At 49.2% G+C, this 17,332-nt stretch overlaps 2 protein-coding genes across 4 annotated transcripts in view; both read left to right on the top strand.

The window, feature by feature from the left end:
• EMC8-9 (ER membrane protein complex subunit 8/9) lies at positions 1 to 1,404 on the top strand. Its single transcript, XM_075701692.1, has one exon. It carries the CDS (start codon positions 94 to 96, stop codon positions 703 to 705), a length of 612 nt encoding a protein of 203 aa, XP_075557807.1. The 5' UTR covers positions 1 to 93; the 3' UTR covers positions 706 to 1,404.
• Positions 1,405 to 2,273: 869 nt separating this feature from the next.
• LOC142589954 (ATP-sensitive inward rectifier potassium channel 12-like) overlaps positions 2,274 to 17,332 on the top strand; it is a 164,622-nt gene continuing 149,563 nt past the window's right edge. For 2 of the 3 annotated variants that reach the window (XM_075701691.1, XM_075701689.1), the window contains exon 1: positions 2,274 to 2,715. The gene's annotated coding sequence lies outside the window, so the exon portion shown is untranslated. The remainder of the gene's footprint in view (positions 2,716 to 17,332) is intronic. The other variant, XM_075701690.1, reaches the window with a different exon arrangement.

Below are 17,332 nucleotides of genomic sequence, written 5' to 3'. Positions count from 1 at the left end.
AAACTAGTCCGCAAACGCCGGCGATCGACTTCCTGCTTTTGGCCCAATCGAAGTCACTTCCGTTTTCCTCGGGGCCACCGACGCGAGTGAAACATGGCCGGCGGCAGCGCGGACGTGCAATTTGGCGTCCGCGCCTTCAGCAAGATGATCATGCATTGCCTCAAGTACCCGCAGAGCTCCGTCAACGGCGTGCTGCTTGCCGACGAACGCCGTCGCGCGGGCGACCAGCCATCGTCGCAACTGCACATCGTAGACAGCGTGCCCCTGTTCCACCAGTGCCTAGGACTGACGCCGATGCTTGAAGTGGCGCTCGTACAAATCGACCAGCACTGCAAGAACGCGGGCCTGGTGATCGCCGGCTACTACCAGGCCAACGAGCACCTCAGGGACTCGGCACCCGACCAAATCGCGCTGCGCGTCGCGGACAAGGTGGCCGAGAACTTCGCGGACGCCTGCCTGGTCATGATCGACAACCAGTTGGTGTCGCTGGACTGCGACAAGGCGCCCGTCGTGTTGTACGGCAGTCAGGACGGTCGCTGGCGTGAGAAACCGTTCGCGCTGGCCGAAAAGACGCTGGGCGTGACGGCGTCTCTACTTCGGGCCAAGGCGTACCGCGCGCTTGCCGACTTCGATAACCACTTGGACGACATCCGACGGGACTGGTGCAATCGCGAGATTAACGAGGAGATCGCCAGGTGCCTCTAGTTTCCGCTCATGAAGTTCGCGACGCCACCACCAGACGTCACCAGTTGTCTGCAGTGGCTAGCAGGAGCGACTGCGTGGTTTCATAGGAACATTTTCGTTTTTTTTTTCTTTCGCCGATGTTGGTGGTGTTGGGGCAGGGGTCAAAGCACGGAATGTGACACCAGGACTGCTTTCGTTGTACGTTTTTGTTTCTCTGTTGGGAGGACAGCTTGTGGAGCGTCGCGTTCAACATGGTAACATTTTCTCGCGCGCAACGGCGGGTACGGTGTGAATGGCTGTGGTTTCGATTCCGTCTGCAACTTGACCCGGCGACGGAGCGGCATCTTCTCGCTGGCGTAGCGTAAAGATGACGCCTGAGTACGTAAGTGTAAAGAACTAATAAAGAGTACTAAATAAATTATCAGTTTAACCGCATTGAACGAAAGTGTAGTTTTAATCTATTCGCATCTACTGGCACTGAAACACAGACTTGGTAGCGAACTTGATTGAAAGCGCCTGTAATAAGTTGCAGACGAATTTCTGTTGTCATGGGGACCCAAAGAACAATTTGTGCACACTTGGTGCAATTCATATCCACAGTTGTCTACTTGCTGCACTTTTACAGCTCTGCCCGGATCTGTTTATTGTCTGTTGAACTTTTGTTGTTTTCTTAGATAACTTGTTTGTTTTGAGAGATGATTAAAATGATTGGCACTTCTATTTATTGTCTGCATGTCTTCGTTGATGCGTGCTTATTTTTGTGATCCGTAACTATATAACGCTTTAATGGTGGCCGCTATATTTAAGGTGAGGCTAGAACTGTCAAAGTCGAGCTTCGCGTAGAAATATCTCGCACCACCCATTAGCGCGCTTCAGGAAGCCTACCAACGTAGGGGCCAAGGCTAAGTCGAAGCATCGATTTGCATTGCGCTTTGCGACGAGAAGTGCTTTCGATGGCAGTTTCGTAACGCGTTATGGTCTTTGCTGTCTACGCGTTATATGCACGCAGATCGCCCTAATGGCGAAAAGAAGAAAGTGCGGGAGTCGCGAGCACACACTGAACCGAAAAGAAGCCTTGAAATCATTCGTGAAGTGGTGACAGTTGAGTTGAGAATTATATAAGCTAACCCTACGTGCCGTCAGGAACTCTTGAATGTCTTACATATGCAGAATACAGCAAACTTAGTAAATTCCGCCCATTTAAAATACTTGTCGGAGGTTTTGAAAACACGCTTCACAGGTGTCAGCAACAGTTACAATCTGTACTTGCAAGAAAATTTTGGTTGTAGAGTCAATTCTCTTTTAGCTGAGAACATCAGCTGCTGTCCAAAAGACTACACTTAATAGAATGACGCGGCGCCTCTTTCTCGAGAAATCAATCTTTCTAGCCCTTTCCTCACTCGCACTGGGAGCGGGACGGCCGAACCGCGTTTTTGTCGTCTGCTATCACACTTGTTGCGCCTCGCTCGCAGACGACGGCCGATTGCGGGACGATGACGTCAGCGCCACTCTCGGCCAATCGGGGAGCGGCTTCGGGCTTCCCAGTGTTGCTGCCTCGTTGCAAGTTTCGGCCCCGAGGGAAGCTGCTGCCTGGTGTGGTGGTGTAGTGGAGGGGGCAAAAGTTTTTCTCGTGCGCCATCGGCCGGAAGAAGTGGGGGTTGCTCTAGCGAACAAGTTTTGTTGTCTTCTGTTTGGTGTTGGAGTGCTGCGCTGGCTCGTTGATGGGCCCTTGGGACGAACCTTTTGCCTCGTGGCGTCGTCGCAACCGTGAGTGTGTGCCTTGTCTTCCACTGGCGCCCGTTCGTAAAGCGAGCGCGGACGTACCGTCCCGTCGCGGCGTGGCCTAGGCGCAGCTGTTCGCTTCGGCGCGGGTGAAACCGTCCCGTCGGATTCGTTCGAAGGAAGCTCGACCTCGGAGCGCGCTCGCGCTGGTGCCGTTTCGACGAAGCGCGACCAAAAAAACAGAAATACGGAGAGAAGCCTTCTCCCAAGCGAAAGCAAGTGCGAGATCGCCGCCGCAGCTGTGTAGGGGTGAGTGATAGTTTCTCTTATTTCTCGCAAGTTTCGGTTACATCAAGGTTGGCGTTGTCTGGTTTTGAAAGCTGGAAGCGTGCGTGCGCCTGGACGACGCCTGTATATGTGTGTGCTTCAGGGTCGAAGCCGACGACTGGATGGTTCATGAGCAAAGATTCACTCACGTACGCTTACGGTGCTTCCTGCTTGTCATTCGCTACCAGTTTCGTGAAATCTGACGTTACAACTAGTTATGCATTGTCACGCCGCGGTGTGCGTCTTTTCGTCTGCTCGCCCGGAGAACGTCAAGAATTCACGCAGTACACCTCGATCGTCTGTTCTTGTTTCGTCTGCTTTTCACGAGCCGACGAAACGATAGTCGATGCTCCAAAAGTGTCTGCCACCGAGCTTTCTAGAACAATTTCCAGCTTAGTGTGCACGTTCTGCAGCTGACTCCTTTCCCAGACACTTGTTGCTGGTTCCTTCGTTGCGTGCTTTGCGCAAGCACGTTGGTGCAGATGCGCGCCGAACCACCCATTTCCAACGACTTCTCAACTACAAATTCCTCCCTTGCGTCACTTCTCATGCGATTATGTTGTGAGCGCATGCGTGTGTGCATGGCACAGTATCGACAGACGTGGATTGATGCCACGCCGTTATCTCGCTGACGTTGACTTGAGAGCGCGCGCGCCATACCTTCTTCGGCGTCCCACTGCATGAGGAGTGTATATCGCTCTGAGTGATCTGTCCTTGGACGCGAGCGCGCACAATGTAATGGTCGCGCTAACTAGATATCTCGGGCCAGTGCGTGTTGATGGCTGCGGCTGGTCGGGTACATACTACTACGAGCGTGCACGAGAGGTTCTCGCGTCGTGTATCTAGGACGGGGCTGGCGACATTTTCTTTCTTTCTTATTTTTCTCTCCGGACATTCGAACGGAAAGAGAGGAGAGCGACATTACCGTCGAAGCCGTGAAGTACCGTTCGCTGCGCCCATCGCGAGTGAGTTTTCTGTGTCGTCCTGTGCCGAGGACTTTCCCACAACCCTCAGCTATAGGGAAGGCATGCTGTGTATGGCAAGCCGTAACGCTCGTACCTCCCGCAGAAACAAAGCGAAAGTGTTTTTTTTTTCTTTATGGATTCTATCCATGGAACAGTAGCTTACGCAGCTTCTCTTCTGTCCAAGTGTTCTACGAAATAAATGGCGGCCATCCTTCTGTTCTGCTGCATCACTTTTTGATGGCACCGCTTCTCCCATTTTTGCGCTCTGGCACCGTACGAACACCCGTCTCCCCGTTGCGTCTATCTCCTATCATTATGACGCGTAGTGGAGCGGCACCCCATTCTCAAAAGATTAGGCTGCCGGACGAGACCCTTGAAGGAAGATGGCGCGAACACAGTCTGGCGTCGTCTGCGCTAAGTGGCAGACGATCTTTTTTTTTGTATTTTTGCCCGAGCGTCGCAGACGACTTCACTTCTTCGTTTTTTTTTTTTTTTTTTTAAAGCAGACGACGGGCCGTTCGGGGCATTCCCGCGCATGGTGCAGAGCACTGCAGACGACACACAATGGCGTGCAGCAGCTACCAGACGACATCGACTTTCCTGATGCGGAACGCGCGAACGTGTTGCTATATATTTCGACCAAATTACGCGAGCGCCACGAGTGTCTATCTCGACGCCGTTATTCTTGTCGCATCGGTGACCTCCTGGAGAGAAACGCGGAAAACAAGTGCCGGAAACAGAAGTTCGTGCGTTTCCGTACGTGCGAGATGCAGACGACATCGTCAATTGCGCTGCCGCAGTGCGAATTGCTGCTAAAAGGCGTCGTTTGCCTTCGGGTAGGCAGCTAAGAACGGTACGAGCACGAGACAGGGAGAAAACTGTCGCGCAGGTCTGTTGGTGTAGTTGTGCGAAACGCGTACGCGCGAAGAAGTCGTTACGCTTGCGAAGAAATAGGCCTGCGTTTCGTCACGCTCTAACGACCTGTGCAGTCGTTGCAATGCAGAGCTTGCAGTAGAGATAAGGAACCACTATAGAGCGCCGGCGATAAGCCCGTGGATGCGTTTTCCTGAACAGCTGAGATGAGTTGGGTGCTGACTCGCAAGCGTAATCAGGTTTTCACGGACGATGTTTCGCGGCAGGCCTCTTAACTGTCGAGCATCTGATGCATCCGATTCAATGTTCTACTTCGCCTCTCTCTCTCTCTCTCTCTCTTTATATATGTATGTATATATATATATATATATATATATATACTTTGCGTGAAGAAACAACCAGACACATTATGACGTAATGAATTAAAATCGATGGTTTGACGACACCTCGTCCGGTGGTGTTGTACATTCATGACAAAAGAAAAGAGAAAGACGCCGGCCATGGATGTGTTGATAAGCATTAGACGTTGCGCTTTACGGAAGCCGAAACGTCTAATATTTATTTATTTGAACACTTTTTTTCTAGGGTCGGCGTCCTTGTTTGTCTTTTGACGTGAAGAAATATGTTTTTAGTCTAGCAACCTAATGACTGCAATTTCATCGTCAAATCGGGGTATACCTCGCTGGCAGACTGTAATGTACGAGAGGTGGGCAAATGACTTACTTCATTTCTTTTTTTTTCTCCCTCACCCTCACGACATAAGTACCGTCCTCACCCTGCCGTTGAAGAAATTTGACCCCCCTCCCTCACCATCGTCCTTAAAAAAAAAAAAAAAGGAAGAATTATCCGGCCTCACTTCACCCTCACGGTGGAAAAGAAAGAATGCGTTTACCGAATATACATGTATACAGGGGTACCGAACAGCCCAGCCAATCGATCGCATGTGAAGCGGTTCATCGCAAACCCCGCGATCTTTCTCTCTGCCTGGTTGTCGCGTTCATGCACCAGCACCGCGTAACAGCATGACGATGTTGCGTTCTTGCTTTCGTGGCGGTAAACTTCGTCCGACTGCGGTGTTAAGTTTGTAGAAATTTGCAGAAATGCGAAACGCCACTCAAGGTGCGAACGTGCGCGTCGAGCAAAGGCGAATTTTTCCGAGCGCGTGCCAGCGGGGGGTGACTCGGAAACTATGCACCGCTGCTTCTGTCAAGCACGAGTTTGGCCTCATCTTCCACTTACGCCACAGCGGCTGCGCATATCGTCTGTTGGCAAAGTTAAAAAAAACAAAAACGAACAAGAAATCAAACTGCAGTAGTAATTACGACAATTTACTGGTGGTTAAATAAGCCTAAATTAATACACTGAAATGCCTAAGCGAATGCCTTTGCTGCAATAACATAAGAAGCCAACAAACATTGACACCAAGGACAACATAGGGGAAATTACTTGTGCTCAATAAATGAAATAAGGAAACGATAAACTAATGCAAATTAAAGTGGACGAAAATACAACTTGCCGCAGGTGGGAACCGAACCCACAACCTTCGCATTTCGCGTGCGATGCTCTACCAATTGAGCTACAGCGCCGCCGTTTCCCCATCTAATAAAAATGGGGCCCCTCGATTAACCCCCTTTCTTCTCGTTTGCAGCAATAAGTATGTTTGTTTACAGCATGAAGCTAACCATTATTTCTTACATTGTATGCCTATGGATGGTGAACTAGATGGAACGTGAATTGTATGTGCTAGAATGCTGTCGCGTTTCTAACAAATCGCTAGCGGTGTTTTTTTCGTGCCGAATGTTTCAGGCTGGTTACTTGGATTTGAAAACAGAGAATTTGTCGGAATTCCTGAATGTATACTAAGCAAGTACGTCGTGTTAATCTGTTCAACTATTCTGCTGTTCTTATCATTGAGAATCGCTGCAATATACAGCTCGACGTTGTGGAAGCTGGGCGGAAGGTTACTGTAAGCTGAATGCTTACTGTAAAAAGAGTCACTCGACCAGTCGATTGCCACACGCGAGCTCAAGATTAAAGCAAACAAGTTTTTTTTTTAGTTGTACTGTAGACAAGCTCTATAGCTGTATTACCGACATGCTTTCTTTCCCCTTCATCTTGACCCGCCGTGGTTGCTCAGTGGCTATGGTGTTGGGCTGCTGAGCACGAGGTCGCGGGATCGAATCCCGGCCACGGCGGCCGCATTTCGATGGGGGCGAAATGCGAAAACACCCGTGTGCTTAGATTTAGGTGCACGTTAAAGAACCCCAGGTGGTCAAAATTTCCGGAGTCCTCCACTACGGCGTGCCTCATAATCATAAAGTGGTTTTGGCACGTAAAACCCCAAATATTATTATTATTATTCCCCTTCATCTTGATGTTTCTTTTAGTTCATTACGTCAACAAACGCCATCAGCCCGAAAATCCTCAAACTCAAATTTTTGGTCCAATTAATTAGAGGAAGAAGAGGTGAATTCCAGGATACTTCGAATAAAGAAACGCGCTCACCGGTGGTGATCAGTGAAAAAAAAAATCGGAGTGACTCCAAGAAGTTGCTATCGCCCCTCGCTCTCGCTGCCGCTTTCAGCGACTACAGCTTTCAATAGGTTTTGCTACAGCTGACATCAACATCCGTTTATGACTTTAGCCAGTTGAAAGTGGGCTTCGACGTACGTGTGCGCCAAGGAGACTTCCTGCCAGCGCACTTCGACACGCTAGACTTTAAACCCACACTTCAAGTATTGTACTAATGCACGCTTAAGAGACCGTTTATAGTGCCCCCGTGTATAGTGTCCCTCCCAGACGCACTCAGTGCTTACTCTCTGCCTATTTTCCTCTTTCTGTTCCCCTTTCCTCCACCCCCAGTGTAGGGTAGCAAGCCGGGTGCTCGTCTGGTTGACCTCCCTGCCTTTCCTGTCCTTGCTCTCTCTCTCTCTCTCTTAAATCCACACTACGCATACGATCTGAGTTACTTTTTCTCTACTTCGACAGCACGAATCGTCGTTTCCTTATTTAATCTCACGTCGTCGTCGCACCCTCCCTCACCTCACCCCTCACATCACCACGTGAGGGTGAGGCCAGATGAGGGGGAGGAGGTCCCGATGAGGGTACCCATGTTTGGCGATAACGCACGGACATTGGTCAACAGACTTCTTTCCCCCCTTTTTCGTAAGCTTTTCTGGTTTCTATTTTGGACTCCTAATTGCTTTACTTTTTTTGTTGCTCTTGTTGTTGTGCCGCGCGGACACCTCGTGATAATTAAGCTGTGCTTTTATCTTATAAGTATATTCCAAACGCCACTTGTGATTGTCACTGGAGGCCTCAAAGCACCTCATTAAGATTTTTAGCTATAAATCGCTTTTTTTTTTCCCCCGGATCTGTGTACGAGTCGTATACGCCCTTGTAACGAAACACCGGATGCCAGGAAAGTCTTCGCTATTGCGGCAACTTCGTTGTAAGCGTCGTCGCCCCGGCCAAGCGTACGGACCGGGTCGTTTCCAGGTTGGCGATCGATATGTCTATATACGTATTCGCGAGTGCCACGGAAATGCAGTGAATCCCGGTTATATACTTTGCAATAAACGATGCGCGTGGACAAGTATTTATGTCTCGATTTTAGGAAATATTTCCCGAGCGCGTGCATTGCTTTGCATATGAAAAAAAATAAATTCGTCGAGTCGAGGGAAGACAAACAACAAAATTATGCAGATCCGCTGCACATGTTGGAATCAACGTGCAGCTAAGGTTTACAGTCAAATGGTGTGTAATAAATCCTGTGCAACTAATTAGCGACGGTGCTTACAACATCTGCAGCGTGGAGCCTGGTGCAATGTTCGTTTAGCCGTTACAAATGTCGCAACTTTAATTCCGTGCAATTTTTTTTGTTTGGTGTGTGTTTATGCGCTATAGACGGTCCACAATTAAGCTAGGTCGAAATGCAAACGTCGAATCAGGAGGATGCAGCGCGTGCGACGTATATATGTATGTGCGTAGCGAGAAAGAAGGCATTGTCGAAGGAATAATGGCGATGGCAGGTGTACGAGACGCGCCCATTCACTAACGTATCCATGGTGACTAAACGATCGCAGCGCCAGGGTACCTTTTAGTCATTTTAGTAGGAAAATATGCTCTGCATACATTGGGGAGCGATAACAAACGGCGAGCTATGTTGTACGCGCTCACCAGTTGTGTTTTCGTGAACCTTAGTTTAAAGGGACACTAAAGGGAAAAATTATTTCTTCTGCATCAGTAAATTACCGTTCTACAACACCAAAAAACACCACTGTTGCCAAAATAAGACGTTTGGTAAGCCATAAAAGGCGCAAGAACGAAATACTAGTGGCGACGCCTACTTATGTTCCCCCCCCCCCCCGCTCTCTCCCCTGGGGGCTGTGACGTCTTGGATTTTGATGGAATCTTCAAGGGCCTACTAATTATATGTAGCGGCACTGATTCACTACGTTGTGTTCTAAAGGAACAAAATATTAAACACGGCAAGTTTCGGGAACCTTTATTCAGCCAACGCGGCCCAAATGCGAAAACATACTTTGGAATCCCTGACGTCACGCTGACGTACCGGCGCTTGGATTTAGGCGCGAAATTCAAATACTGGTACTTGGACCTTCATTTTGTCATCTAATAATCGAAGTATTTTTTTTGAAATGACTGCCTGCAGGGTTCTCAAACAATGCTTCATTAGTCTAAACTGATTTATTGTTTCGCTTTAGTGTCCCTTTAAGCAAACAATTAGGGAGTCGTAGCGAGGCGTAAATTTGGTAGCGTATATACGCGTGTCCAGTCCGTGTGGACAGACGACAAACGCACGCAGGGTCAGTTATCGCGTGCGTTTGTCGTGGCTATAACTTCCAACCATGGTCTGCGAACAGTATGTCGTGTTTCTAAGAACCACCGCTGAAGATAAGGGCACTGGCTTTAGAGGATCATTATCTTAATCATCCTATGTTTATGTGCACTGCAGGGTGGAAGGCTTCTCCCTGCGATCACCAATTACCGCGTCTTGCGCCAGCTGATTCCAACTTGCGCCAGTTGATTCCAACTTGCGCCTGCAAATTTCCTCATTTCATAGCGCCACCTCGTTTTCTGCCGTCCTCGACTGCACTTCCTTTCTCTTGGCACCCATTCTGTAACTCTAATGGTCTACCTGTTATCTATCCTACGCATTACATGGCCTGCCCAGTTCCATTTTTTTTCTCTTAATGTGAAGTAGAATATCGGCTATCCCCGTTTGTTCTCTGAGCCATACTGCTCTCTTCCTGTCTCTTAACGTTACACCTAACATTTTTCGTTCCAGAGCTCATTGCGCGGTCCTTAACTTGTTCTAGATCTTCTTTGTTAACCCCCAAGTTGCTCCCGCGTATGTTAGCACCGGTAGAATGCAATGATTGTGCACTTTTATCTTCAACGACAGTGGTAAGCACCCAATCAAGATTTGGTAATGCCTGTCATATGCACTCCAGCCCATTTTTATTCTTCTGTAAATTTCTTTCTCGTGATCAGGGTCCCTTGTCTGTGAGTTATTGACCAAGACGCACGTACTCCTGTACAGACTGAAGAAGCTGACGGGCGATACTAAATTCTTGTTTCCTTGCCAGGCTATTGGAAAGTATCGTTGTCTTCTGCATATTAATCTTCGACCGCACACTCACGGTTAAGGTCCTCAATCATTTGCTGTAACTCGTCCCCAGTGTTGCTGAACAGGACGACGTCATCTGCGAACCGAAGGCTACTGAGATATTCGCCGTTGTCCTCCCTCCTAAGGCTTCCCAAGTCTAACAGCTCGAATACTTCTAAGCATGCAGTGAATAGCATTTAAGAGATTGTCTCCTTGTCTGACCCCTTTCTCGATAGGTAACTGTCCTCTTTTATTAGAGGGTCTTAGTGAACAGTTAATCTGGCACACTTAGTCGTTAAGCTGAACCTATTACCAAAGTAATTGCCGGCTTTTATATGGCATAGGTGACGCAATTATCTACGCGTATCCGTCGCAGCGATCCCTATCGATCGGGGGATCCCTATAGGGATCCCTATCGATCCCTATCTGTGCATGCGCACTTACATTCTCGCAGCAACACCACTTGCTCGTGTAACGTTGCAAATTGCAACTGTGGAAGATCTGCGAACTTCGCACCTCTGTGCTCACAGCTTACGCAAGTGTCTTTTTAGTTTGGCACTATACGCACAGGTTGATGCCAACACTATTTCGCGACTTGCAAATGGCATTGTGTACCAGTTCTATTACGCGCTTGCTGGGCTACCACACCCCGTACGATTTTTATGTGTGTACGTGATAGGCTGCCGCTCTGTTAATTTAATTGTATGTTTTATTAGGGAGTTTTGACATACCGGGGTAAGTTTACCGCTGTGCCGCCGTTTCCGCCATTCGCCAGCCTGCTTATCGCGCAAATCTGACAGATGACAGATACATAAAGGATAGGGAAGAATCGCTATCCTAAAGCTCTCCTAATAAAGCTATCCTAATAAAGTAACACACGTTGTTCCATCGCGTTTTGTGGTCGTTAATAAATTTCAGCAATTCGACGCGAGCCTGTGTAGCCGGAAGGCGGACTGAAGCAAACCGAAGACGCAGTTTGAGATGGTGGCGTTTCAGGTACCGTATATGTACCGCAGCGAAAATGTCGGTAGCTGCATGTTTGAACGCTCTAGCATGCCACTGCCGCTCAAGTGCGTTAGGTGCGCGAGTGCCATGACTCATTTAGCACCTGCAAAGCTGGTCGATGACGCGAAGCGGTGGCGATATGCTAAATGTATGGAGTCTGTACGCATTGAAAGCCGCACGCAGTAGTGCAGCAGACGATTGCTTGTGTCTTGTCTGTGCGAGTTAGCACATGCGAAGCTGGCAGGTTACCGCGAAACGGTAATGACAAGCTAAAATTCTCTAACGTGTGCAACCGAAAAAATGTACGGTATCGAGTACGTACACACTGCAAATTAAGCCGCGTATACAATATAATCCACCATACGATTTTTTCTTTGTTTGAGTTATCACATGGAAAACTAGCAAGTGACTGCGAAGCCGTAGCGGCATGCTAAAACTACCTAGTATCTACCACATCCTCAAAAACAGTAACGAGTGTAACGCACTGCAAAGTCGTATACTGTAGAACGTACCAGACTGCACGCTTCTGTGCCTGCATAAATGAGCGTCTGTAAAGCTGGCAGATAAACGAAGCCCTAGCGGCGTGCTAAAACTTCCTGATATCCGCCGCTACTGCAAAAAACAGTACGTCGATAGTCATGGTATCGAAGCACAAACAACAGACAGGGACCACCGAGACAGGACCAGTGGTTGTGCTCTCTCGGTCTCTGTTTTTGCTCTTCCATATCATGAATACAATCGAACGCCTCTACAACGATATGACCTGCATTAACGAATTAATAACTCTGTCCCGGTTCTATTGTGAGCTGTGCAGTGCGCAACCTTTTACAACGAAGTGACCTGTGTAACGAACTATCTTTAAAAAAAAGTTTGCACCCTTTGGGTTGTATCTTGTCTCACAATAGCAATCGTCATCTATCTTTCCCGCATCTCCTTTCTTTAACGCTGCGAGTCGCGAACGGCATGCGCGATATCGGCGTGAAGAGCATTCTGGACAGGAAAGTAGCGAGCGTCGAGTTTTCAAGAAAGGAAACGCAAGCAAGGCAGGCGACGGTTATCGTTGTGGGTCGAATAATCACCCCAAAGGATGCAACTGTTTTAAGAGTGCACGATTTCGGAGGATTCCAAGGGAAGGGAAGCGTAGCAGGGGCCGGCAGAAAGTTAGGTGGGCGGATGAGATTAAGAAGTTTGCAGGGACAACATGGCCAAAATTTGTACATGACCGGGCTAGTTGGAGAAGTAGGGGAGAGGCCTTTGCCCTGCAGTGGGTGTAACCAGGCTGATGATGACGATGATTTCGGAGGTCCCAAAGACTTCGGTTTAAAGCCGTTCGACTGTGTCTGCATGCCAGTCCAGTTATCCACCCTTAATTCTACAGTATATCGAGTCTACGCGTTGCATAATTCCCTGCAGCAGAGCACCATACACAGTAGACCGATTTGCACCCTTAAGGGCGCCAATCGCTCCAAAGGGTGCAAAGCGCACAGAGTTTTCAAGAAGGGAAACTTTTTCAAGAGCAAAGCCTTTGGCGCAATTCAAAAAGACAGGGACGTGACAGAGGCGTTGCCACTACGAGTAAACCGTATACCAACTAGCCCTCGAATCAGCCTTATTGATTTTCGAGAGAGGCGATTACGTTGTTGTGGGACAGCATAAGCCTCAAAGGATGCAAGCTTTTTTTTTTTCTTTAAGAGCGTAGACAGAAAGCACCCTTCACGGTTCAAAATCGGTTTGCAGTATGCGATTGCTTCTGCCGCCCCTCCGTATACGTTTAGGTTTCTTTGCGTGCGCAAACCTATACAGCGCATATTATTTTATTTTTCTGGTGAAAGGCGGCACCTGTGTAATTGGCACGTTCAGCGAATTCCTCCAGTGATCGAGCGAGGCATGCTTGAGAAGCGGGCGCGCGCGGCTTTTTTTTCCGCCACTGAGCTATAGCGTTTCGCACCTCGAACGATAGTGTAAACACGTCGGGCGTTTTTTTTTTGTGTGTGTTTTTCTTTCTGGAATTTTCTTCTCGGACTTCTCTTCGTGGGGTTTATTTCGCTTAGTACTTTGGTGCTTGGAAGCTTTCATCGCACATTATCGTGCGGTTGGCAAGGAGCCAATCTATTCGCGCATTAGAAACGCTCTGCAGGCTCTGCAGGCGCGCGTATACGTAGCGGAGGTTTCGCGAATTCTCGCTCACTTTCGCGCGACTGGGAGGAGGATGGCGGAATTGCGTGAAGCGACGCGAGCGGCACGAAAGAGGCGGGTTTGATTCAGCCATCGAATTTCCCACACCTGTAATACACGTGGGTGTTAATTAGGCGGGAGAAGAAAAATAGTAATTGCCGCGGAAAGCGCGCGCTATAGATAAACGACGTGTTGTCGCACGCTTGCATTATTTACACTGTGTGAAGTTCTCACGCGTTGCATTTTCCAGCTGCGATAAATGTGTTTTTCTCCCGAGTTCTTTGGAAGAAGTGTCGATGGCCTATTGGCGGAGAGGAGTTACGGAGTCGCCATCTATCGGAAGCGCCTCGCTGGCGTAGTATGAGGGATCACGCGGCGCGCTCCTCATGGGCTTTGCTGTCAGCGCTCACTGAAAACACCACGCGCGAGCTCTCCCGGACATTTCTGTAAGTACTTTCGAAACGAGAGAAGTTGTTTACTGTCTAAATAATAATCTTGGGCAAACTGAAAGCACACAATCGTTTACAGACGCTATCTCTTTACCGAATACGTACAGTGAACGCCACTGCGCGCGGTCGCCGCGATGGAGTCTCCCGAACCGGCGTCTTGCCTGAAAGGTAGGTAAACGCTGAGAGCAAACTATGTGAAATATGTTCTTATAGTGTTTGTATAACTAAATGGAGCGTAATAGAAAGAAGCCTCAATGCAGCAATCGCGCAGATTCGCAGCGACCGACTGCGCGTCTGCATGCTTGTCCGCGCACTGTTTCGCTTTCTCCGCGCGCGCGTTCTCGCACCGTGCCATGAGCTTTAGGCCGCAGAATATGAGCATTTGACAGTATACAAGCAACCATTGTTGCGTGGGAGCTATCAGAGCTGTTCAAAATTAACTTCATTGTAGAGACTTCGACGCCTACAGGGACTATGATGTGGCGTCGTGACGATTCAATCTTTTTTTTCTTCTAAATTCTTTGACTTTTCAATATTATTTTTCGAGTTGCGTCGCACTGTATGTTTATAGGTGTTCTCAGCGTACAATTTCTCGCTGCTCCTTTTTTGTAATCCAGTGCATTAATTCATAACAGAAACATGACCATATGCCATGCTTTTTTAAAATGTGCTTCTTACCGCTGCCTTTCCTCTCCACTGAACTTGCCAGTATCTATAGCATCGACAAGTTGATAGACCAAACCGTCATAACATTAGTCGTGCAGCAGACTCGGGCGAGCGTCTCAGTGCGCGTTTTCAGAACATCGCAGACCGGGCGCCGTAGCAGAAATCTTCCTCGCGTCTGTGCTTGCTGCATACTCGAGTTGTAGCCGATGACTGTTTGCCGGTTTTATGTTTCGCGAGCCAAGCTTCACGCTGCTTCTTGTCCTGCGGCTACGTGTGAATAAGGCTGACACCGGCCTCCGCTACGTGCGTCCGGCCCTGCGGCACCGAGCAGTAGCCTACCATGTTGCGCGCCTTCAAAGGCAGCCACTACCTATTGTAGTGCTTGCAAGCGTTGTAAAGGAGACACTCGAAGCGGGAAAATTTCGCCACTAAATGAGGACCGCAGGGTACGAGGGAATTCAAACTCGTTTTCAGCTCGCTTCGGCGCTGCCGAAGCAGCCGATGCGGCCGCTATGTCCACGTGATCCCTCCTAGCACGTCACGCCGACGGTGGCGCCAGATTTTCCAGTGGTGGAGCTCGAGGCCAATAGCTCTCTCTCTCTCTCTCTCTCTCTCTCTCTCGTTATTGCTGCGATAGCAATTATAAGGATTATACTCCGGCCCCAACCGCGGCGTCGCCGTTCTATTAACCGTGCAATGAGAACACAATTAGTACAAGGCGATTGGGGATTTTGTGGCAGAAAAGTTCGGAAATCCCCAACAACGGAGGCATACAAAAATGAAGTTTCCCATGATTCAGAAAGTTTGATGCTGGGAATTCGTATTCCGTTAAAAAAAAATCCGAGGACACCGTAAGCACTTCTTATGAACTGTGAATGCGGAAGCATTAATGTACAATTGAACGCCGCAGAGCGGTCCCTGGCGTTTTGCGCTGCGAGTAGTGTGCCATAGCGGTGTACGTGCTTCCCGAGCCACCAAGCAGCGGCAACCTGTGGTGCTAACGTCGAACGCGCCGACGTCCTTCGCGGATAGAGACCGTGGAAGCAGCAGCGGTCACCAAGGCCGAACCAGGCACGCGCAGCGGCTAACCGCAGTGGAGGGGAGAGAGTGAGAGAGAGAGAGATACGGACCGCGCGCCGGCTTCCGAGAGCGACGGTGACGTGGCGTCGCGGCGATGCCCTCTCCCCTCACGCAACACCTGGCGCGCTATCGTCCCAGCAGGTGGGCCCCTTTCCCCCTCTATTTTCCGTAGAGGTGAGAGGTGAGGTCCGTAGAGAGTGAGAGAGAGAGATACGGACCGCGCGCCGGCTTCCGAGAGCGACGGTGACGTGGCGTCGCGGCGATGCCCTCTCCCCTCACGCAACACCTGGCGCGCTATCGTGCCAGCAGGTGGGCCCCTTTCCCCCTCTATTTTCCGTAGAGGTGCGCTCGTGGCATGGCGTCGCAGCCAATGGGAACTCCGTCGAGGCGGCTTCGTGACGTGTCCTTTCAGCCAATGGGAATTTTGGTGCCGTTTCACTGCTTCAGACGTCGCCGCGGCATTTTTTTTTCGCTCAGTGGGCCATTTGATGCTTTCGCATCGAAAGATGGGTAAGGCATTACGCAAAATACGAAGAAAAAACAGCTAGTTGGCGCAACCCACCGCCCCGTTTCAAAGTGGACGCTCATAGCATCCATCCAGTCATGCATCCGCGCTGCCAAAGAGAACGGAGAACTGGTCTTTCTGCACACGCTACAGTTGGTCATGGCTACGCGAAATTCGCCCACTGCAGTTGCACAACTGGCTGATTTCAATTCTGCGATTGCAGCATGCCCATAAAGTCATTAATTTAAGTTATAATTTAATCATAGCCGTATTGGTGACTGTCGCGCCAATTATGAGTTTTTTTCCGCTGCTGTGTAACATGGTCAGTAAGAATTGTAACTTGTCTCGAGTACCACGTCATTTTATCTGCCGAGACATTCGACACTGAAACATGTGGTACGGAGCATCGGGTGCCTGCACCCATGGTAATCGGTTCGAATTCTCGTTCCAACCACTACATTTTTCAGGCTCGGGGCGACACCTGAATGCGAGAGAAAGAAGAAAAGAACTTACTGAGAGCCAGTGAGGCGATACGGACACGTAGTTCACGTAGAATGACACATGTGGCCCTTGTCACACGGGCACTAGATACCAGGCGTCACCTGTCGTTGATTACCATCAGAAGAGGTGTTAACTATTTTTGTCAGCACTTACAGCTTCTTCGTACCCTGCCAGCTGCGTTGCGACATTGAGTAGGTTGCGAACAATAGCTTGGTCAGCCCCCTAACACGTTCAGTCGGCCTTGTAAACAACAGCCTAACAGCGTCGATCACTCTGACGTCAACCAATCACTCGTCGTCGAACCGAGTCAATGTTGTAAGCTGTTTACCATAACCTCTGTCAACCATTAACCTATTACAAGTAAGCCTCTACCATACTCTCGCCAGCTTTCTCGCTTTCTTGCTCAATCATTCGATCCCTCTAGTTAGAAGCTCGCTCGCTCGCTCGCTCACTCACTCGCTCACTCACTCACTCACTCACTCACTCACTCACTCACTCACTCACTCACTCACTCACTCACTCACTCACTCACTCACTCACTCACTCACTCACTCACTCACTCACTCACTCACTCACTCACTGGCTCACTCAACCCTTCGCACACCAATTCAATGAAGTCACTCAAATACTTTATTTTTCCTTTTGTAACAAAAAAAAAAAATAGAATGGAGCAGCCGCTAGACGCTATACTTTACCAAGGAGCTTGACGAGCGCCCGTTGGCTATTCACATGCCTTAATCACTCTGGTAAC

This window comes from Dermacentor variabilis, chromosome 8, assembly GCF_050947875.1.
Source record: "Dermacentor variabilis isolate Ectoservices chromosome 8, ASM5094787v1, whole genome shotgun sequence".
Taxonomy (NCBI): domain Eukaryota; kingdom Metazoa; phylum Arthropoda; class Arachnida; order Ixodida; family Ixodidae; genus Dermacentor; species Dermacentor variabilis.
Note: the sequence above shows the minus strand (reverse complement) of the source record. Positions and strands in the feature narration are given on the sequence as shown.

Coding starts and splice junctions, on each gene's coding strand:
- EMC8-9 (XM_075701692.1), top strand. CDS start 94: ATGGCCGGCGGCAGCGCGGACGTGCAATTTGGCGTCCGCGCCTTCAGC.